The sequence below is a fragment of the Mchenga conophoros genome, linkage group LG12, assembly GCF_057382185.1.
Source record: "Mchenga conophoros isolate Kocher_MC1m ecotype Shallow Benthic linkage group LG12, M_conophoros_male_GT1.1, whole genome shotgun sequence".
Taxonomy (NCBI): Eukaryota; Metazoa; Chordata; class Actinopteri; order Cichliformes; family Cichlidae; genus Mchenga; species Mchenga conophoros.
Window position 1 is genome coordinate 33,146,385 of NC_140537.1, and position 24,495 is coordinate 33,170,879.

The 24,495-nt window shown below is 38.9% G+C and overlaps 2 protein-coding genes across 2 annotated transcripts; both read right to left on the reverse strand.

Moving 5' to 3' along the window:
- Nucleotides 1–4,325: 4,325 nt before the first annotated feature.
- On the reverse strand, nucleotides 4,326–6,628 carry LOC146563034 (nuclear factor 7, brain-like). The gene has a single exon (XM_085295378.1). It carries the CDS (start codon nucleotides 6,507–6,509, stop codon nucleotides 5,088–5,090), a length of 1,422 nt encoding a protein of 473 aa, XP_085151504.1. The 5' UTR covers nucleotides 6,510–6,628; the 3' UTR covers nucleotides 4,326–5,087.
- Nucleotides 6,629–13,609: 6,981 nt separating this feature from the next.
- On the reverse strand, nucleotides 13,610–17,720 carry LOC146563035 (nuclear factor 7, brain-like). The gene is made up of 2 exons (XM_085295381.1): nucleotides 17,620–17,720; nucleotides 13,610–16,227 (listed from the first exon to the last, which is right to left on the reverse strand). Exon 2 carries the CDS (start codon nucleotides 15,837–15,839, stop codon nucleotides 14,418–14,420), a length of 1,422 nt encoding a protein of 473 aa, XP_085151507.1. The 5' UTR covers nucleotides 15,840–16,227; nucleotides 17,620–17,720; the 3' UTR covers nucleotides 13,610–14,417.
- Nucleotides 17,721–24,495: the final 6,775 nt, after the last annotated feature.

Below are 24,495 nucleotides of genomic sequence, written 5' to 3' on the forward strand. Positions count from 1 at the left end.
TGACAGAATTCAAACCCAAGAGAATCAAAGCACATCATGAAATCAAAGATAACTAATACAAACAGAAAAACACTGAGTCCACAGACTCAGGACCGTGACAGTAAGAGTAAAGTAGTTGGTGAAAAGACTAATCAAGTACTGAGTAACTGGTTGTAATGTCTGATTTATTTTTCACCTTAAAAAAATGCTATCATACATACAAACAAAAATAAATAAATAAATATACAAATTTTAGTATTTTCAAATAGAATATGTAAAAACATTAACAAAATAAGGCACAAGAATTCGAATTTCCAGATTTCAGTTTTTCCCAACATAAAGCTTTTTAACCAATAACTACAATAAATAATATAAATATATGAACAGTGCAAACCATTTCCAGTGACAAGATGTGCTGTATACATTATATTCACTTTTACTCCAAATGGCACAGCAGCCTCAGAAAAAAACATTAGAACGAGGCAACTTCAGCATATGTACATAGAAGGTAGCTCACTTTACCATAAGTTGTATGGGTGTGCATCAATTTCTGCATATTTATCAAAAATGCACTATTTCTTCACTTTATTTCACACAGGAAGGTCATGGTTGAGCTTCAGGAGCAGTTTGCTCTCAAGGTTCTTGCTGTGAAGCTGTAACTGTTCAGCAGTGAACAGGAGTCTCACACAGTCTTTCACAAGCTCCAGATGCAGGAAGAGCTGTATTGATTTTGATTGACAGCTTCTTGATGTGAGGAAAGCAATAGATCAGGGGTTGGCAACCCTGGGCACTCTAACCACAGCTGGCCCTGATGGCACGACAAGCAATGAATTAATCTGAAAACGTGCATTAAAAATAAATATCTACGGCCAGGCCAGCGGTGCACATCGCAAATTAGCTCGAGTAGACATATTAGTTGTGCCGCTTCTTAATGACAGTATCTTAGCTAACAACCCCAACTACATGATTCAACTTGTAATTGGCTAAAAATCACTTTGCCTACCGGTAGAGCTGGGCGATAGATCGACAACGATATGTATCGCGATATAACTTTTACTCGATAGAGAAATTAAGCTATCGTGATAGACCTCGCCGCTCTTGTCCTCTTTAAAAAAAAAAAAGAAAAGAAAAGAAAAAAAAAAGGTCAGCCAATCCAAATTAAGTAGCGCAGAGCCGAACCAATCACAGCCGCAGCATCACGTCGCGTGACTTGTTAGTACAGCACAAGTGCCAAGCCGCACGTGTGTTTGTTTGGGAAGCAGCCAGCGGGTAATGGAGCCAGCGCATAATGGAGGAAATGAGTGTGCCGACTAGAAAAATCAACCGAGCGTGACCGAAGAGAAAACAGATGATGGTTCCAATGCCGGAGAGATTGTCAAACGGAAGAGCCATAGAAGTTCCGTAGTGTGAAGGTATTTCGGCTATTTCAAGTCTGACAAAAAACAGAGTAGCGTGCACTGTAAATTGTGCCGAAAGCAAGTCTGGAAATACAATAAACTGGTGCATGCGTCACACTGTGCGCCACGTTATTGTTTCGGTGAAATGAATTTCTACAATACTGTTACTGTTAATTCTACTCTCTGCAGTGTTTAAATGCTTACATATACACACACAGTTACTGTCCCTCCACACATACGACTCTGTTCTGCTTCTATGCCCCAGCTTTGTTTACTTTTTCCCACCGAGGCTTCTAGACTTCTGATTGGCCAACATTTCTGCACGGTTAGGAATCTAGCGCCACCTGCTGCTTTGGCATGTTCATAGCAGCGTTTTCCTTCATTTCTGCCTTTATGTGTGGACGGGATTATTTTTTAAAACGAAAACGGAAAATCTCCGTTTTCAAAAATACCCGTGTACGTGTGGACGTAGCCTCAGTCTCTGACTGGAAGCGCTAATTCGTCATTCGGCTTTTGTCAGACTAAAGTAACTGTTAAAACTGTTTGAAAAGCTCAGCTATACAACAAGGAGAGATTGAGAATTTCCTTTTAGTTCTCAGTTTATTTGATATTGACAAAAGTTAGTCAGTTTTGTCTGTTCTTCTGTAAAACAAACTAAGATTTATTTTTAGAATTAATATTTTGTTTCTAAGTGGAATTGACAATTTAGTAGTTGTTTCGTTTGTTCTATTTTGAAACTTAAACGCTTTAGCGGCTGCCTTTTGTGTAGTTTGCAATATTTGCCTTTATTTATCTGAAAAAATCTCATGTTCCTTAAGTACATCTACCCTGTTGAACTTATTATGGGAAATAAATATTTAAATAAAAACAAGCTGCTGATTATTTCACATTTTACTTGTGAGCAACGGCACATTTAAATCTTACAAATATAGTTATTTGGCTTATATCGTGATAGATATCGTTATCGCCTAAAATGAAAAAAACATATCGTGATATGAAAAAATCTCATATCGCCCAGCTCTACCTACCGGTGAGAGACGTTACTAGCTGGCAGTTGTTCAAGCAATGTTGAAACGTCCACACTCCAACACTTCAAATGGTAAAAATGGTAAAATGACCTGTATTTATATAGCGCTTTACTAGTCCCTAAGGACCCCAAAGCACTTTACACATCCAGTCATCCACCCATTCACACACATATTCACACACTGGTGACGGCAGCTACATTGTAGCCACAGCCACCCTGGGGCGCACTGACAGAGGCGCTTCATGCTTCAGGTGCTGCCCACTCAGCGCAGCATCAGCACCACGGAAATACACGGATACATCCGAACACTCAAGAAAGAAATCACTATGCATGTTCAGGACTTTCGGGTTTATGGACCAATGCTTTCTTTTCTGATCAAGTCAGAAAGCTTTAATGAGCAGCTGGATGTGTCTCTCTTTAACTGGCTGGACATAGAAGACATCGAAATGCAGCTGATTGAACTGAAAAGCTCGACTACCTGACAAGCCTTAAGAACATTGCATTATTGACAGTATTTGGCTCTACATATTGGCGTGAGGAGATTTTCTCTCACTTGAAGAGTGTCCTCAGCGCCTCCCATAGCTGTGGGAACGCTAGACACTCAGGAACCTGTGTCTCTGAGTGGGAGACCAGAGATCACAGACCAGAGCAGTGTCTCCTTTACACCCATCCAGTTTCACGCTCTGGCGGGCAGCTCCCTGCTCTCGGAGAGAAATCCTGCTCACGCGAGTAAATTGACTTTTAACAGCCCAAACGAGGACGGGGTCCTAATGTGAGTTACTCTGTGGCAGTGACAGAAATGCTGTTTTAAACTGTGTTTGTTTACAATTTGAAAAATAAAGTTTGCTGAATTCATTGTTAACAGTTATTGTTTGCGTGCAGCTGTGGAAATACAGACAACTGTCACTGGATTATTTAATGTTGAAGAAATCTTTAAACCAGAGGATTCTAGTTCTGAAGCCTCTGCACTACAGTGACACCAGAGAGCAGAGACATTTTAACCAGTGGAGTTTTGGCCAGATTCTTTCCCCACAGGAGAGCTTTGTGGGTGTTGGTCGAGGCCTGTACTGCCCTCTCTCCCCCTCTGAATGTGTGGTGGTTGCAGATGACACACAAGACTCAAACTTACAGACACTACAGCGACCACATCAGCAGCAGCAGTTTGATTTGATCCTAAAGAGACAATTTGCTTTATCGCAGCAGGATTCTGGATTTGAGCTGATCAGACTGACACTGACCTGAGGTGAAAGTGAGATTAGACATTTTATTTGTTTATTTAAAATATTTACAGATGAACTTGGCTCAGTCTTAGTGTTCTGTTTATCTGTTAAGTGAAGTCATTTCTAACATTTAATGATTTACATTTAAAAATAGGATAAGTGTAAATGTTTACAGTGTAAACATTTTTACTAGAGAGGAAAATATGAACTTTGTCTCCATCTTGTGCGTAAATATAATATACAAATAAAACATCACTATTATAAAGCTGCACCTTCATCTGAAATCTCTGCAGCTTTGTTCATTCAAACTATTTTCTGAGTTTGTAAACATACAGATTATCTGTGAGAATGTAAAGTTTATCAATGATCACATTTGATTTCTGTCTGGGGTTAAATGTGAATGTTGGTCTGAAAAAATTTTTTAAAATGTAGCTGCTTAAAATAAATTCTTGATTTTGTAAAATCTGCTGATTGTTTCAATAAAACAGCTTCAGCACAACAAGAATATTTACAAACTAATAGAAGCAAATAATATTTTATTCTAAGGAGTCAGTTAAATGTAAACACAACAATCAAAGTGAGTTTCCAAGTTAAATGAATCTGAACTAATGACTGTGTCTGAAAAGCTGAATTACTGTCAAACACAACAACAACAGAATCACTGAATTTATTTGTTTCACTTCACAGAAACATTTTGTGATCTCAATAATCAAAGAGAGCAGTTACAGAATAACATTGAAGTACAAATCAAAGGTAGGTGATTCACTGAAACACTGAGACTGAGAGTGAAGTTTGAAAATCAAATTAAAACCTAATTATGAAACATGAGAAGATCCAGAAATCTTTCAAACTGTGAGAGATGTCAGCTTCTGATTAAGGTTAAAAACAACACAAGAAATAACATTTTTAATGAAATCAATCAAGTGTAGATACACTGATGAGACAGCGTCACAACTTAGAAGTCATTTCTTTGAATTTGGAAAACTTTAAAGAAGACGTGTTTCTTTCAAATGTTATTTACTGAAAACAAGACGCTGATAATCAGGACATTTAAATCTTGTAGTTGTAAAGTTGACTCTTGCTGATGTTTAATCATGAATCCTTCTTTTAAGAAGTGTCACAGTTTGCTGTTCACACTCAACAACTTTGAAAAGCAAAGAAATCATCATTCAGATTTTAAAACTATCAAAAATATTTACATGAACAACATGAGAAATATTCTGAAAATATTAATTTAAAAGAAACAAGAAAAAATGTAAAAGTTTCTTACAGAAACTCGAGTGGGTCACAAGATTTTCACATGAAAAAGTTGCTTTGGTTTCATTGAATTGCTAATAGTTCCACTAGAACAACAAAATGAAATAAAACCTGATAATGAAGTTAGACAGTGTGATTAATAATTTCCCTAAAATTAACCCTGTTGCTGTACTGAAAAAACAGTTAAAATAAAGAATCACTTTACAATCAAATCTCAGTCTGACAGATTTTGATATCAGAGGTTTTGGCGTCTCCTGCATTTCCAATACTGAAATATGGGAAGAGTTTCTCAGTGAAAGTGTCTCTGTGAGTGTAGATGTGAGTCATGTCTTCAGGGTCATAGAAGGACACCTCCCCCCTGTCATAGTCCAGCTGGACTCTGATCCTCTGGAGACTCTTCTTCACTGTCACAGTCTGACCAACACCTTTAGTGTATTCTCCACTGTCATATTTTAAACACCAGATTCCATATTTTGGTGAAGCAAAACGCTCTCCCTTCCTGTCAACTGACTCTTTAACTAAACCCACAATCCAGCCAGGATGGTCTCCCACCTCCACCTCCCAGCTGTGTTTCCTTGAGCTGAAGCCCTCAGAGCCAAAAACAGTGTAATAGTTAGTGTTTCTCTCTGGATTATCAGGAAACTGCTGCTTTGTGACTCTACATCTCACACTGGTCAGATCATCAGACAGATAGAGACAGCAGTTTGCAGTGTTTGGGTCCAGAATGACAGGACTGAAGTGGACCTTCTCCTTCATCTTCTCCCACACTCTGAAGGACAGGTTGCCCAGGTGTTTGGCCACATCTATCAGTGCTCCTGAGACCAGCTGTGGATCTGACACTGAGCTCTGGGCTCTGCCTCTGCTCTGAGTGTCTTTATAACTGCTGAGGAATGGCACGCTGTGTTTCTGCAGCTCTTCTTCAACAGCACAGATGCTGTCTGACAGAGAGGAGATCTGCTCCTCAATCATCTTCATCTCTCTGCTGATAGTCCTCCCCTTCTGCTCCTCTTCCTCCCTCAGAGCTGCCAGTCTGGACTCCTCTTCCTCTTTCAGGAACTGCTGGAGCTTGTTGAACTCTGCTCTGATCTGCCTCTCTGTGGACAACAGCTGCTTCTTGGAGTGTTGAATCACCTCATTGTATGTTTTCTCCACTTGTTTGTATTTGTTCCTCTTGTCCTGCAGAGACTTTAAGTCAGATTTCAGCTGCTCCTTCAGGTCACTGACTGCTTCTTCTACAGGAACCACTTTGTGACTCTGGTGGTGAGGAAAGTCACACACGGTACACACAACTCTCTGCTCGTCCACACAGAACAGTTTAGGCTCTTCCTCATGTTTACTGCACACCACCATTAATTTCTTCTCTCCCTTTTCTGTCTCAGATGATCCAGATTTCTGTCTCCCAGCAACTGAATCAGCAAGTTCTTTCAGTGAAAAGTTCACAAGTGGACAATCCTTTGAAGATTTTCTTTTACAAATGGGACAGTTTTTGTTTTTAGTTTGTTCCCAGAATTTCTGCAGGCAGCTTGAACAGAAGCTGTGGCCGCAGCTCAGAGACACAGGATCTCTGAAAGTCTCTGAACACACATGGCAGCTCAGGTAATTTTCAACAAGTCCGAGTTTGTCAGCCATTTGATTTTTAAGTAATTTTAACTCACCAAATTAGTGTCTCTTGAACTTTCTGATTAAAATCCTCCAAACGTGTGTTTTAGCAGAGATCTGACTCCCTGTAATGGCGTCTCAGCTCAGTTTAAAAGTGTCGAAATTTACTTTCATTTTCATGAATCACGTGTTAAACTGAAACACGCACATAAGCCTTGTGTCCATCAGAGGGCGCTGTCTGTGTCATTCAGATAGTTTTCAGTTTGTGCTCCTTAAAACGACACAAAAGTGAAAAATGTAGAAAATCCTGACTTTTCCTTTTTAAAAAAACGAAACCTAAATAAAACATAAAAATGACACAAAGACGGTGAAGCTGTGGTGTTTCAGAAGTTCAAGTAGGAAGAATCACAGTGGACACTGAGAAACCAGAAATGCTGATAATGAAAAAATAAACAAACTGATATAAACTTGTTGATATGACATTGAACTGTGACAACACAGAAGAATTTACAGGCACATGTCACAAATCAGATTCTGGTCAAAGTCATGTTTAAGGTACTACTGCCTTGAAGTTGTCAATCACATCCACTTTTTTTGATGAAACAGAACACCATAGAGCTTTTATAAATGCATTAAATGAATCCATGACAAGACAACAAATACTTTATTTATTCCAGAAGTTGTGACATTACTGTGTTAAAGCAGCCAATTTCACGTACAGGGTCTCTCTAATGGTGTGAGGTCTGGCAGGTGTCTAGTCACAAATTATATTAAAAGGTATTTTGATCATTCACTTAAAGAAGCAACAGCACTCTTAAGACTTTTCTGTGACTGATGAAGTCAGACAGAGTTTGTGTGAGAAACCAGAGTTAGGCTGTTGTTGTTAGGCTGTACAATAAATGCACAAAGTCACATATAACAGTGTTAGGCCAATGATGATATTTTAATATTCTTCATAGAAATGAATGTATGAAACAGTGCATTAGCTTATGATTCATAAAAACATATTCAAAACCACAATTGTTTAATTCTGGAGAGATCACTAAATGGCAGCAATAAATACTTGATTAAATAGGCTGATGCTAGTACTGGGTACCTTGTGTAGTGGGGTGTAAGTAAACTGTGTTAATTTGAATTAGCATTAGGAGACTTAAACGGTAGTTTTTACACAAGCTTAAACTGATGATGATGCAGCCCATCAGCTTTCATTGGCATTACATGATTTACAAAATGACTGAATGACTCATGGCTGTGCCTTAATGTTAAAAAGACTGTATCAATGTTTTTTAGTAAACCTAAAACTACCGTGGCTGCAGTAAAAGTTTTCTTGGGTGCACAAAAACGAATTAATGTTGAGGATTTAAGTATTTGGGAATACTGCTAGACTCAAAATTACCCTTTAAAAAAACATGTTTAAAAAGTAGTGAGAACTGTAAATGTTAATATACGGAACTTTAGACATATCCGCACATCGGAAAAAGCAGTGATTACATTCCTGCACTCTATGATACTGGCTCATATTGAATACTGTATTACAAGTTGGTCCTTTACCAGTCTTGTTGCTATTGGGCCAATCGAAGTATGCTACAAAAGAGCATTGAAAATATTAGACAAAAAACTTTTGTCATACAACCATTGTCAAATTTTAGATAAATACAAGTTTCTAAATTTTACTAATTTCAAATTATTTAAAGTGTAACATAAACAGTGAAGCTGGAGGATGAACGTTAAATTTTTTCCACTTGATAAAAGTTAATGTGAGGGTTCCCGATGGTTTGGGACAAATGCAATCACATGGCAGGATGCTGTAAACGGACCGAACTTCAGTCAGGAGAACAACTGAGATAATCCATCCACAATATGAGGTTAGTCATTAATATACTGCAACAACATGGGAATAGAGCAGCTGCAAGAAATTTCAACATTAATTAACAGAGGTCCTTAGGGACATTTATTGTCTTTTGCATTTTTAGTTTTAAACCATCTTCACTGTGTTGAGTGGATTAAAGCCAAATTTGTCAAAGAATGTTTTTTTTTCTTATTTTTTTTAATTGTGGTGTCAATTCATTAAATCAGCCTAAAATGGCTAAGTTACAGAAATCCAAACACATGAGTCCCTTTGGACAAAAATGTCCACATTGAAACCCATTATAAACGCTATTTTTCACGCCAGAAAATTTACGGTCAAATCGAAAGTCAGGTCTCCAGCTTAGGTTTCGTTTTGGACTACAGGCCTTAGAGTTGTAATTTTTTTATTTGTCCACCGGGTGGCGCCCTTGCTTCACATTTGACCTCTGCTGGAAATCAGCGGGCTGCTTGGACAGACCTGCGGGAAATGACGCCTCTTTTCCGGCGTGCAGCAGCGGATTCGCCCGCTGATCGTGCGGACCATTTTTCGGTCCCTAGGACCATGAGAGGGTGCATTTTTTTTTTTAGTCAACAGGAAATGACGTATTTGTTGTCACGTGGTACCGGAAGTGTGCGCTGGAAAAAGGAGTCCGACGCAACATGCCCCGATCATCGTCGCGAGTTAACCCGGGAGAATGCACTCATTTCGGCCTCGACGAGCAGCATTTGCCGCCTGGAGACCATTTTCTGGTTCTGGAAAAAAAAATAAAAGGCGATCGAAATGACTCTTGGTGCCAATCTTTAGTCCATCTAAAGGCCTAATTATAATAACAATCAAATATTACTTCAAATGTTTTTTTGGGAAAATATTTAGTTTTTTAGTTTTTTTTTTAGTTTTTTTGTAATTTAAAGGGTTAAAACAACGAAAATATAATTAAAACTTTATATGAATATTTCAGGGAGAAGCAGTTTTAAAAGACTGACCAATTTAAAGTGAAAAAAAAAATTAATATTTAATATTTTTATTGCACTTTTTGGGGCGTGGTCGATAGTGTGCATTTTATGAAATGCGCTCCTGGAAAAAAAATAAAAGGCGATCGAAATGACTCTTGGTGCCAATCTTTAGTCCGTCTAAAGGCCTAATTATAATAACAATCAAATATTACTTCAAATGTTTTTTTTTTAAAATATTGAGTTTTTTTGTTTTTGGGGGCTAAAAAAACAGGGCGCTCATGAAGTAAAACTGGGATTTAAAGGGTTAAAACAACGAAAATATAATTAAAACTTTATATGAATATTTCAGGGAGAAGTAGTTTTAAAAGACTGACCAATTTAAAGTGGAAAAAAATATTAATATATAATATTTTTATTGCACTTTTTGGGGAATGGACATTTATGTCCATTAGGGACCAATGTGTGTGTATTTTTTAGGGATCTCTGAGGGTTAATCAATGGTACTGTCATGGCCTGGGTCTAGGGACCCAGGGCTCAGGCATTTTCAGTGTATGTTTATGTTTTCCGTGTGTTGTATTGGTTTTCTCTCCGTCTCTCCATGTGTCTCTGTGTGAGCTTCCGGAGGTGTGGGTTCGCTGAGGAGACTGCGAACCCGGACGTGGTCTACTCGAGAGACAGCCACACCTGCCGCTCGTCGTCCTCTGCCAGCTGCAGCAGATTACGCTCGTCAAGGAACGGCATTTAGGACTGCAGCTGAGCTGAGGCCGACGCTGGATCCTTGAGTCAGAACTCGTCAGTACTGCCGTGAGCTTTTACGTAACCTCCGAGGAAACAGATCCCCTGCTAACCCTCTGCCTTTTGTGTTACCAGGAATCGGGAGCGGAGTACGCCTCTAAAGTCACGGTGTGGGAATTGGAGTTTTTTGGAGTCGCCACCTTTCACTTCTCACGGACATCTGCACTGTGTGGGATTCAGGGAGAATCACCACGGGACCACAGTGCTGGGATTTTGTATATAGTTGTGTGTTTTTCACCTCCTGTAAATAAATCCACTGTCCTTCACTTAGAGTCTCGCGTTTGGGCCCTGCTTTCACTGTCACTCCACGGTCTGCCATCGCAGCCGGTGACAGGTACGGAAGTGGAGGAAGCAAGAAGAATGAGTTGAGTAAAGTTTGATGTGACTGTTTTGTTTCGCTTGGTGCACCTTATGTATGAAAACAGACCCGTTCATCGACAGTGCGCCTTATAATCTGAAAAATATGGTACATAAAATTTGTATGTAATGTATTTGTAATTAATTTTAACATGTTTATCATGATGAAGACAATCTGTGACAGGTGAACGTAATAATTATACTCTGAGATTTAACAAAAAAATATGAGGGTTAGTTTGTGTCTTTTGGAAACGTATTACACAGGAAGTAGAAGCAGGATCAAGGATGAGTTAACAGCAAATGGCAGTGACAGCTCTCTGCAGACTGTAGTTTATATGACTCACTTTAAAGTTTGCCTGTTGTAATTATGAAATTAACTATCAAAATATAGCTGCCAAGCTAACAAAATCAAATGAGAAGCATCATGCACCACTTCATGTACTGACAAATTCTGCAAATAGAAATGCATGATGTTGCTCATTTCTTAATCGGGTTTATGAGAACGTGTCAATGAACTCATGAAGAACCTTAATGTAACAGTGACCTGTGTCTAAATGAATAACATCACTTTATACGTTGAGCAAACCTGAACTTTTACATAAGGCAGGATTGAAAGTGGTTTTGGAGAGCTCATTCACAAACTATGATGTTATAGTGATGATTCCCACAATTTCAGCTGCAGCCTCCTCTTGTCTGAAGCTTCTGCCTCCTGCTCTCCACTCTCTTGTTAAAAGACAATAAGAAGACATACACGACAAAAATAGTGAGCCAGAAACCAACAGATTACCCACATGATAGCCTCAGACTCCCCAGTGTTTCAGTGTGTCTGACCACCTAAAAAGCAGGTGTCCAAAAGCAGTGTTGCCTCACAGCAAGAAGGCCCCAAGTTCATCTCCATCACCTGGGCCTTTCTGTGTGGACTTGTCATGTTTGTGTGGGTTCTCTCCGGCCTTTTTTCCACCTCTACTTGATATCTACAATATGTCATTTGTCTTCACCAGATGGTGCTGCTAGGCTGTCGTTCAGATACTCATATTATTTGTGTGAGTAGTTGCCCTCAAAACAAAAACAAAAAAGGAAAACAAGTAAAACATTTTGACAACTCATGTTTTACTTTATCTTAATATAGCAAAAAAAAAAATGAGACCAAGAATGTGAAGTGTATCTTACGTATTGAAGAACAATGCAATCAGTAGAGGTGGGCAGATCGATCCAAGTATTGATAGTATCGATACCAACTCTGGTATTGCTATGGGATCAAGTCTACCATGATAGGATTGATGCTTTGTTTCTATCCCCACATATTTGTATTAAATTCATGCATTTTTTGGAGATTAAAATTATACCTCAAACATGCAGTCTGAGGTATAATTGTTACATGCCACGACAAGTGTCACTGTTATTCCTCTGTTTCTCTTGTCTTTCAAGTGTAAGGCCTGTATCTATTGGCCCATTTAAAGTTAATTGGTATGTGTCTATTGGCTGATCTGTGCACAGTAGGTCAATCACTTGCCAGGGATCATTACAAAAGGGCAGCTGCCCAGCCGGTTGGACCTGCTTCTGACTCTCTCTGTGTTTCTGCGTGTGATCTTAAGGTGTAAATCTCAGCTTAAAGCTCACAAAACTATTTCAACACAGCAAACAGCTAAAACAGGAAATAACAGCAGGTGAATGGATTTAAACACAAAGTGTGGATCTTTCATCCGATGTCACGTACGTGGACATGCTGTCAGGAGCTGAAAGCCGACACCTCACAGATTCTGCAGCTGCAGGTTTCGTCACTCTAAGACCAAAATTCACTGAACCAGCAGCAAAAGAAGATCAAAACTACATGTCGCATTTAAAAAATTGTTATGAATTTCCCTCTTACTTTAGCTGTTCTGCTCCCACCAGGATAAAAATCACACTTTTTGTAGAGCAGTGTCTCCAGTGTCCCCTGTAGAGCAGCGTGAAACTATGACAGTTTCACGCTCTGACGGACACCTCCCTGCGTTCGGAGAGAAATCCTGCTCAAGCGAGTAAATTGACTTTTGACAGTTTGGAGGCGGAGCCCAAACGAGGACGGGATCCTAATGTGAGTTACTCTGTGGCAGCGACAGAAATGCTGTTTTAAACTGTGTTTGTTTACAATTTGAAAAATAAAGTTTGCTGAATTCATTGTTAACAGTTATTGTTTGCGTGCAGCGGTGGAAATACAGACAACTGTCACTGGATTATTTAATGTTGAAGAAATCTTTAAACCAGAGGATTCTAGTTCTGAAGCCTCTGCACTACAGTGACACCAGAGAGCAGAGACATTTTAACCAGTGGAGTTTTGGCCAGATTCTTTCCCTGCAGGAGAGCTTTGTGGGTGTTGGTCGAGGCCTGTACTGTCCTCTCTCCCCCTCTGAATGTGTGGTGGTTGCAGATGACACACAAGAATCAAACTTACAGACACTACAGCGACCACATCAGCAGCATCAGTTTGATTTGATCCTAAAGAGACAATTTGCTTTATCGCAGCAGGATTGTGGATTTGAGCTGATCAGACTGACACTGACCTGAGGTGAAAGTGAGATTAGACATTTTATTTGTTTATTTAAAATATTTACAGATGAACTTGGCTCAGTCTTAGTGTTCTGTTTATCTGTTAAGTGAAGTCATTTCTAACATTTAATGATTTACATTTAAAAATGGGATAAGTGTAAATGTTTACAGTGTAAACATTTTTACTAGAGAAAATAATCTGAACTTTGTCTCCATCTTGTGCATAAATATAATATACAAATAAAACACCACTATTATAAAGCTGCACCTTCATCTGAAATCTCTGCAGCTTTGTTCATTCAAACTATTTTCTGAGTTTGTAAACATACAGATTAGCTGTGAGAATGTAAAGTTTATCAATGATCACATTTGATTTCTGTCTGGGGTTAAATGTGAATGTTGGTCTGAAAAAAAGATTTAAAATGTAGTTGCTTAAAATAAATTCTTGATTTGATAAAATCTGCTGATTGTTTGAATAAAACAGCTTCAGCACAACAAGAATATTTACAAACTAATAGAAGCAAATAATATTTTATTCTAAGGAGTCAGTTAAATGTAAACACAACAATCAAAGTGAGTTTCCATGTTAAATGAATCTGAACTAATGACTGTGTCTGAAAAGCTGATTTACTGTCAAACACAACAACAGAATCACTGAATTTATTTATTTCACTTCACAGAAACATTTTGTGATCTCAATAATCAAAGAGAGCAGTTAAAGAATAACATTGAAGTACAAATCAAAGGTAGGTGATTCATTGAAACACTGAGGCTGAGAGTGAAGTTTGAAAATCAAATTAAAACCTAATTATGAAACATGAGAAGATCCAGAAATCTTTCAAACTGTGAGAGATGTCAGCTTCTGATTAAGGTTAAAAGCAACACAAGAAAGAACATTTTTAATGAAATCAATCAAGTGTAGTTACACTGATGAGACAGCGTCACAACTTAGAAGTCATTTCTTTGAATTTGGAAAACTTTAAAGAAGACGTGTTACTTTCAAATGTTATTTAACTGAAAACAAGATGCTGATAATCAGGACATTTAAATCTTGTAGTTGTAAAGTTGACTCTTGCTGATGTTTAATCATGAATCCTTCTTTTAAGAAGTGTCACAGTTTGCTGTTCACACTCAACAACTTTGAAAAGCAAAGAAATCATCATTCAGATTTTAAAACTATCAAAAATATTTACATGAACAACATGAGAAATATTCTGAAAATATTAATTTAAAAGAAACAAGAAAAAATGTAAAAGTTTCTTACAGAAACTCGAGTGGGTCACAAGATTTTCACATGAAAAAGTTGCTTTGTTTTCATTGAACTGCTAATAGTTCCACTAGATCAACAAAATGAAATAAAACCTGATAATGAAGTTAGACAGTGTGATTAATAATTTCCCTAAAATTAACCCTGTTGCTGTACTGAAAAAACAGTTAAAATAAAGAATCACTTTACAATCAAATCTCAGTCTGACAGATTTTGATATTTTGATAGATTTTGGCGTCTCCTGCCTTTCCAATACTGAAATATGGGAAGAGTTTCTCAGTGAAAGTGTCTCTGTAAGTGTAGATGTGAGTCATGTCTTCAGGGTCATGGAAGGACACCTCCCCCCTGTCATAGTCCAGCTGGACTCTGATCCTCTGGAGACTCTTCTTCTCTGCCACAGTCTGACCATCACCATTAGTGTATTCTCCACTTTTATGCAATAAACACCAGGTTCCATATTTTGGTGAAGCAAGAAGCTCTCCCTTCCTCTCAACTGACTCTTTACATAAACCTATATTCCAGTCAGGATGGTCTCCCACCTCCACCTCCCAGCTGTGTTTCCCTGAGCTGAAGCCCTCAGAGCCAAAAACATTGGCATACTTAGTGTTTCTCTCTGGATTATCAGGAAACTGCTGATTTGTGTCTCCACGTCTCACACTGGTCAGATCATCAGACAGATAGAGACAGCAGTTTGCAGTGTTTGGGTCCAGAATGACAGGACTGAAGTGGACCTTCTCCTTCATCTTCTCCCACACTCTGAAGGACAGGTTGCCCAGGTGTTTGGCCACATCTATCAGTGCTCCTGAGACCAGCTGTGGATCTGACACTGAGCTCTGGGCTCTGGCTCTGCTCTGAGTGTCTTTATAACTGCTGAGGAATGGCACGCTGTGTTTCTGCAGCTCTTCTTCAACAGCAGAGATGCTGTCTGACAGAGAGGAGATCTGCTCCTCAATCATCTTCATCTCTCTGCTGATAGTCCTCCCCTTCTGCTCCTCTTCCTCCCTCAGAGCTGCCAGTCTGGACTCCTCTTCCTCTTTCAGGAACTGCTGGAGCTTCTTGAACTCTGCTCTGATCTGCCTCTCTGTGGACAACAGCTGCTTCTTGGAGTGTTGAATCACTTTATTGTATGTTTTCTCCACTTGTTTGTATTTGTTCCTCTTGTCCTGCAGAGACTTTAAGTCAGATTTCAGCTGCTCCTTCAGGTCACTGACTGCTTCTTCTACAGGAACCACTTTGTGACTCTGGTGGAGAGAAAAGTCACACACAGGACACACAACTCTCTGCTCGTCCACACAGAACAGTTTAGGCACTTCCTCATGTTTACTGCACACCACTGTTAATTTCTTCTCTCTCTTTTCTGTCTCAGATGATCCAGATTTCTTTCTTCCAGAAAAGGAGTCAGCAAGTTCTTTCAGAGCAAAGTTCACAATTAGAAAATCCTTTGAAGATTTTCTTTTACAAATGGGACAGTTTTTGTTTTTAGTTTGTTCCCAGAATTTCTGCAGGCAGCTTGAACAGAAGCTGTGGCCGCAGCTCAGAGACACAGGATCTCTGAAAGTCTCTGAACACACATGGCAGCTCAGGTAATTTTCAAGAAAAGCTCTCTCAGCCATTTGATCTTCAAGTTTTTTTAACTCACCAAATTTGCGTCTCTTGAACTTTCTGATTAAAATCCCCCAAATGTGTGTTTTTCAGCAGAGATCTGACTCCCTGTAATGGCGTCTCAACTCAGTTCAAAAGTGTCGAAATTCACTTTCATTTTCATGGATTACAGTCATCTGTTAAACTGAAAGACGCATATATTATTTGTGTCCACCAGAGGATGCTCTTAGTGTCATTCAGTTTGTGCTTCATAGAAAAACATATGAATGTTTACCTTTTGAGCTTTTTATGCTAACAGAACATAAAAATGAACAGAAGCTGTGGTTGTAGCCAAGGTCATAAATCTGGATTGAACATTGAGATTGACAACCTGCCAGACCCCTGCTCTCATCTCCCGCCCTAAAAAAAGATAATAAGTTTTATTAAAATGCAACTGAAACATATCAAACCAAATGCTTATTTATACAAAAAATAGAATAAATCATTAAGGAAAATATCCATGTTATAAACCAAATGTATACAAGTCAAGAACATTTCGTGTGATCAGATTACATTAAAGTGACAATTGTAATACTGTAAACTGACTACATCCTGTAAGTAGTTCGAGCTCAAGGACTCAGGATCCCTGAATGTCTCTGAAGACATTACAGTTCAGAAAAGTTTCTACATTCAACAAATGTAACATCTTTACAGCTTGTACATTACAGTCTCTCACCTGTTGTAATGGTGTTCTAGTTAATTATTAATCACCAAACACAATATCTGCTTTTACTACCTGGGCTGTGGCCTCAAACCTGACTAAAACTTTAGACCTTTAGACTCCAACTTTCAAGTCTGTCATGAACTGAAATGTGATGAGCTGGCCAGTGTGAGAAATACCAATAAATAAAAATTAAAAATATGACAGTGGACAATGAGAAACTAGTAATACTGATGAAAAAACAAATTGATATAAACTTGTTGATATAACTTAATATGTCATGACATTAATGACCGTTGTGTGTTTCTGCTGTATTTGAATGTTCAGTGATGGATGATGAAGACAGTTAAACAACAAAGATATTATTACTAAATTATTACTTGTGTCAGTGTTTGTGTGTGACTGTGCCTTTGTAGTTATGTTTATGAAACGTTCATCTTCTGTAGGTTATCAAGTAGAGGGTCTACTGAATGAAAATGCAATACAAATACTTGAAACTGACAACAAAGAAGAATTTACTGTCACATGTCATGAGTCATATTCTGGTGAATAAAAAAATCACAAGTCCATAAATCCAACCTACAACAGGACCTAAAACTAGCAGCTCAGTAACTGGATGTTGTTCCTGTTCCTGTCTTGCAGGTTTTAGATGTGTCCTTGATCCAACACAGCTGATTTTGAAGTTACCTCCTCAGCATGTTTTGAAGTTATACCGAGGCCTGGTAATGAACTAATCATTTGATTCAGGTGTGTTGATCAATGGTGATATCTAAAACCTGCAGGACACCGGCCCTGGAGACCTGGACTTTGCCCCCTCTTGCTTTTAGTCGGTTAATAAGTGTCACAGTTTGCTGTTCACACTCAGAAACTTTGAAAAGCAAAGAAATCGTTCAGATTTAGACCTGATCAAATATTTACATGAGAAACATGAGAAATATTCAGAAACTATGTATTTAAAAGAAACAAGAATATAAAAAGCCGCCCATCACATACACAGTTAAGATAAAGAATCACGTTAAAGTTTAGCAGATTTTGATATTAGAGGTTTTGGCATCTCCTGCTTCTCCGATATAAAAATATTTTTAACTCACCAAATTCGTGTGTCTTCAACTTTCTGATTAAAATCCTCCAACGTGTGTTTTTCAGCAGAGATCTGACTCCCTGTAATGGCGTCTCAGCTCAGTTCAAAAGTATCGAAATTTACTTTCATTTTCATGAATCATAGTCACGTGTTAAACTGAAAGATGAACATATCATTTGTGTCCACCAGAGGATGCTGTTAGTGTCAGACAGTTTTGCAGTTTGTGCTTCATAGAAAAACATAAACGCCAAAATGTAAAAAATGTTTTGAGTTTTTTATGCTAAACAGAACATAAAAATGACACAAAGAAAATGAAGCTGTGGTCTTTCAAGTATCACAAGTCAGCTTGTCAGAATTTTTGTTTGCAGCTTGAACAGAAGTTGTGGTTGTAGCCAAGGTCATAAATCTGGATTGAACATTGAGATTGACAACATGCCAGACCCCTGCTCTCATCTCCCGCCCTAAAAAAAGATAATAAGTTTTATTAAAATGCAACTGAAACATATCAAACCAAATGCTTATTTATACAAAAATAGAATAAATCATTAAGGAAAATATCCATGTTATAAACCAAATGTATACAAGTCAAGTACATTTCATTTGATCAGATTTCATTAAAGTGACAATTGTAATACTGTAAACTGGCTACATCCTGTAAGTAGTTCGAGCTCAAGGACTCAGGATCCCTGAATGTCTCTGAAGACATTACAGTTCAAAAAAGTTTCGACATTCAACAAATGTAACATCTTTACAGCTTGTACATTACAGTCCCTCACCTGTTGTAATGGTGTTCTAGTTAATTATTAATCACCAAACACAATATCTGCTTTTACTACCTGGGCTGTGGCCTCAAACCTGACTAAAACTTTAGACCTTTAGACTCCAACTTTCAAGTCTGTCATGAACTGAAATGTGATGAGCTGGCCAGTGTGAGAAATACCAATAAATAAAAATTAAAAATATGACAGTGGACAATGAGAAACTAGTAATACTGATGAAAAAACAAATTGATATAAACTTGTTGATATAACTTAATATGTCATGACATTAATGACCGTTGTGTGTTTCTGCTGTATTTGAATGTTCAGTGATGGATGATGAAGACAGTTAAACAACAAAGATATTATTACTAAATTATTACTTGTGTCAGTGTTTGTGTGTGACTGTGCCTTTGTAGTTATGTTTATGAAACGTTCATCTTCTGTAGGTTATCAAGTAGAGGGTCTACTGAATGAAAATGCAATACAAATACTTGAAACTGACAACAAAGAAGAATTTACTGTCACATGTCATGAGTCATATTCTGGTGAAAAAAAAATCACAAGTCCATAAATCCAACCTACAGCAGGAGCTAAAACTAGCAGCTCAGTAACTGGATGTTGTTCCTGTTCCTGTCTTGCAGGTTTTAGATGTGTCCTTGATCCAACACAGCTGATTTTGAAGTTACCTCCTCAGCATGTTTTGAAGTTATACCGAGGCCTGGTAATGAACTAATCATTTGATTCAGGTGTGTTGATCAATGGTGATATCTAAAACCTGCAGGACACCGGCCCTCGAAGCCTGGACTTTGCCCCCTCTTGCTTTTAGTCGGTTAATAAGTGTCACAGTTTGCTGTTCACACTCAGAAACTTTGAAAAGCAAAGAAATCATTCAGATTTAGACCTGATCAAATATTTACATGAGAAACATGAGAAATATTCAGAAACTATGTATTTAAAAGAAACAAGAATATAAAAAGCCGCCCATCACATACACAGTTAAGATAAAGAATCACGTTAAAGTTTAGCAGATTTTGATATCAGAGGTTTTGCATCTCCTGCCTTTCCAACCTGAAAATACGGGAAGAGTTTCTCAGTGAAAGTGTCTCTGTGAGTGTAGATCAGAGTCATGTCTTCAGGGTCATAGAAGGACACCTCCCCCCTGTCATAGTCCAGCTGGACTCTGATCCTCTGGAGACTCTTCTTCACTGTCACAGTCTTACTATCACCATTATAGTATTTTCCACTGCGATGCAGCAAACATGAAATTCTTTATTTTGGTAAAGGAAAAGCTCTCCCTTTCTGTCAACTGACTCTTTAACTAAACCCACATTCCAGTCAGGATGGTCTCCCACCTCCACCTCCCAGCTGTGTTTCTCTGGGCTGAAGCCCTCAGAGCCAAAAACAAAAGAATATTTACTGTTTCTCTCCAGATTAGTTTATCTGTTTCTTTTTGGACACCCTTTCTGGATTTCTCTCTGAAGCTGCTGCTTTTTGTCTCAATATTTCACACATTCTCACAACTAATCTTGTATAAACATTAGAGATGGACCGATCCGATATTACGTATCGGTATCGGTCCGATACTGACCTAAATGACTGGATCGGATATCGGAGAAAAATAAAAAATGTAATCCGATCCATTAAATATCACGAAAGCACCTCACAAAACTTGCAACACCCCGTAACTCGCCTCAGAACGTTAGCACGTCGGAGCAGTATGCATCACGTGATAGAGCGGCTGTGGCATGCGGGACCTGTGGTCTGGATAGCATTTGGAGCTTCGCTAGCAACCCGGCATTTCATCTCCGACAAAGTTATCCCCGAGAGAAGTAAAGCAAGTGTGTAAGTCCATCTCTGAATGTTTGTAAAGCATTCCTGCGTTAAGCTTAACGAGCGACTGCCTCTCGCTCTCCGGCTGCTTAAATGATCAGCTGATCGGCTTTTCTGTCGTGAGTCCATCTTTGTTTTTGGCCCACTTTGCACCAGAAAGAGGAAACCAGCGGCTGAACAACAGCAGCACGTTTAAGCTTGATAAGCTGTTGTTAGAATTTATTTAATATTACTTTCTACACCAGGATCTTTTTCTACAGCTGACGTAACTGTGCAGGGGCGGATCTAGCAAAGTTTAGCCAGGGGGGCCGATAGGGCATTAACAGGGAAAAGGGGGCACAAAGACATACTTTTCTTTCTTATTCTCATTTAAAATGTCTAGCTTTTAATAAATAATTATCTGACACACAAAGTTTTAATTTGATGTAAAATGAATAGAAGTCAATTACTGTATATAGTGACTATTAAGTCTAATATATATACCCTAGTAAGCTATAGTGCTTTTTCCTTTGGGAAGGTACCATCTGTGCAGTCTGCAATTTTGTTGAAGAAAGATGTTGAATCTATTTAATATTTCTTGAAAAATAATTGATTTCTGTTCATTTTTTTTTCACACTGCATCAAATTAAGGTTGATTACGTCGATTAAGCATCATGAGGTGGCGCGTGAGGGGTGGTTCCCTATTTTTTATTTATTTATTTTTGTTGTTGCTGGGAGTTGGAACCCTATTAGTTAGGTTGCTTAATATTTACGCTAAGTACTCTTTAAAATACCAGAATAGGGAGGATGGTGTAGGTCTAAGTTTATTAGATTGATCAGTATTGCTGAACTATGAAATATTTTTTTTGTATACAGGTATAACAAAATAGCTTTAGTGTAGTTGTTGTTTTAAACTTAAGTATGAACTTGCAGACTTGCAAAATGCAGCAAGATATTTTAAAAAACAGTTTTGTTGATTAAAAAACACTATATCGGATTCATATCGGTATCGGCAGATATCCAAATTTATGATATCGGTATCGGTATCGGACATAAAAAAGTGGTATCGTGCCATCTCTAATAAACATACAGATTAGGTGTGAATTTGGAGATCTTTAAAGTAAAATACTAAAAATTGTTATTTGACTGAATCAAAATGCTGATAATCAGGATAATGAAGATAACTTAGTTGTGCAGTCTCTTGGTGAAGGGATATAAGTTTACCGATTAATCCTGTCACAGCTCACTGTTCACACTCAGAATTCACATTAACAACATGAAAAATATTCTGAAAATATTCAGAATACTCTTGTTTAAAGAAACAAGAATGTATCTAAAAGAAGACATACACAGAGTTAAAAGTCAAACAACAATCACTTTACAATCAAATCTCAGTCTGACTGATTTTGATATCAGATGTTTTGCATCTCCTGCCTTTCCAACCTCAAAAAATGGGAAGAGCTTCTCAGTGAAAGTGTCTCTGTGAGTGCAGATGTGAGTCATGTCTTCAGGGTCATAGAAGGACACCTCCCCCCTGTCATAGTCCAGCTGGACTCTGATCCTCTGGAGACTCTTCTTCACTGTCACAGTCAGGGTTGATTGAAGTAGGACTCAGATGTAGAACTTTCTGAATGGAAAAAGTTTGTTTATTTACAAAAAGCTATTGTTACGAGTTCAAATATTGAGGGTGAGCACAAAACAATAATGGTCCAGAAGAGCTTCGGTCAAACAATGATTTTAATGAACACACTCGTGGGGAGATGAACACTGCCCACAGACAGCATCGATCTCCGTGTAATCTATTGAATAAATGCTTTGATTAAATGATAATTAATGTAATGGTAATGATGGTGGTTATGAATAGTAGCAGTAAAATATTTCCCTGATCTCCACACTATGAAACAATGCCAACAATCCACAGTGTGTTCCCATTTCCCAGGCTGTGATTCCTTTCCTTGATATGTGGTAATGTTTTGTCCTCCTTGGTGCCTTTGTACACAGTGTGCTGCTCCCTCCACATGTTTCCGCATTTGACCTAGAAATGAGAGATGAATGAATGAATGAATGAATGAATATGAATGAATGAATGAATATTCTTTATTGTCATTGTCACAAGTACAATGAAATTGAAAGATGTCTCTGGTCAATGAAACGAAAGATAGATACTTAAAAACTATAATAGATAGGATATAAAAAAAAAAATACAGTATTCTCATGAATACACCCAAGCAATCCAGGCCTCAGGCCCCATACATACACTCAACATACGACCTAGTTGATGTATCACTCAGACAATCAATCACTCAGTCAATCTGTTAGGGCATCCAACAAAACATGTTTGAAAGCATTCCAACATCAAGGGCACAAATGACAGCAGGGGCAATGAAAGTCATCTACTTTTAGTAGCATTGAGACATGATATTGCAATTGGGTAGAAACTGTGTTTGAGTCTGTTAGTCCTTGTGTGTGTTGTTCTATACCGTTTACCTGAAGGCAGCAGTTCGAACATGGAGTGTCCAGGGTGTGTGGTGTCCTTTATGATGTTATGGGCTCTTTTGAGGCAGCGGGAACTGTGTAGGTCTTTCAGTTTGAGGAGAGGGCAACCGATTGTCCTTTGGGCAGCGTTAATTACCCCCTGTAGTGCTTTCCTCTGAGCCACTGTGCAGCTAGCGTACCATATGCCTATGCAGTACGTTAGTATACTTTCGATGGAGGCTCTATAGAAAGACACCTTCAGTCTCTGTGTGATGTTGTTCTTCCTAAGCACTCTCAAAAAGTACAGTCTCTGTTGTGTCTTTTTCAGTAGCTCAGAGGTATTCACACTCCAGGATAGGTTTCCCTCTATGCTGACTCCCAAGAAGCGGAAGTCCACCACCCTCTCCACATAGTCGTCGCTGATGATTAGTGGTTGGATTTCTGTCTTATGTCTTCTGTAGTCAATTATGAGTTCTTTAGTCTTTTTCGTGTTTAGGAGAAGGTTGTTATCCTTGCACCATGAAGACAGCCTCTCCACCTCATCTCTGTAGGCAGACTCATCACCCCCAGATATGAGCCCCACCACAGTAGTGTCATCTGCGAACTTTACAATGGTGTTGCTCTGGTGGGCGGGGGTGCAGTCGTGTGTATAAAGCGAGTAGAGCAGTGGACTAAGCACACAGCCCTGTGGCGACCCAGTGCTTAGATTTAGGGCTGGAGATGTATAACGTCCCACTCTCACTCTCTGTCTGCGGTCGGTGAGGAAGCTATTAATCCACTTACAGGTGCTGTGAGGAAGCCCTAGGTCTTTTAGCTTGGCGTCCAGTTTGTATGGAAGAATGGTGTTAAATGCCGAGCTATAATCCACAAAGAGCATGCGCACATAGCTTCCTTGTCTCTCCAGATGTGTTAATGCTACATTGAGTGCTGTTGCTATGGCGTCCTCTGTCGATCGATTTGCTCTGTAGGCAAACTGGTGTGGGTCAAGGCTGCTGGGTAGGGCTGCTGTGATGTGGTAACGCACCAGTTTCTCAAAGCACTTCATCACAACCGGGGTTAATGCCACTGGTCTATAGTCATTTAGGCTAGAGATATGAGATTTCTTGGGCAAGGGTATTATGGTGGAGGTCTTGAGGCAAGGTGGGATGTTTGACTGTTCAAGGGATTGGTTAAAAATCCTGGTGAAAATATAGGCAAGCTGGTCTGCGCAGTCTCTCAGCACACGTCCTGGTACACCATCTGGGCCAGCTGCCTTCCTCGGGTTAACAGCCCGCAGGGTGTGCCTCACTTCATGCTCCTCCAGAGTGATGATGGTACTGCTGCTGTGGGCTGTATGATGCAGCTGTTCCTCTGAGGCATAGGGTGCAGTGGTCTCAAAGCGTGTGAAGAAGATGTTCAGCTCCTCTGCCAACGCTGGGTCACCTTCAGCCATACCTGATTTGGACTTGTAGTTTGTCAGCTGCTGAACACCCTGCCACACCAGCCGGCTGTTCTTAGATATCACAGTGAGTGCAGTCTTATCCACCAGCTGACAAAAACACTTAAACCAGTTCATGGGAAATAACAGAAACAACGATCATATGAGCTGGCCAACTACAGTAACTGTGTTCCTAGTATAACAATCCCACGCCAACTGCCGCTCCACTGCTCTCTTAAGTAGGGCTCATTGACAGTGATTCAATATCAGAATCTGACATTGTTTCAACATTAACAGTGTTTGAAATTTTGACGTTGAATCGATGTCAGTGTTCAACATTGATTCAATATCAAAACCTGACATTGTTAAAAGGGTGCAAGCGTGACGTTAGGTCAACGTCAGATTTCAACGTTGATTCAATAGA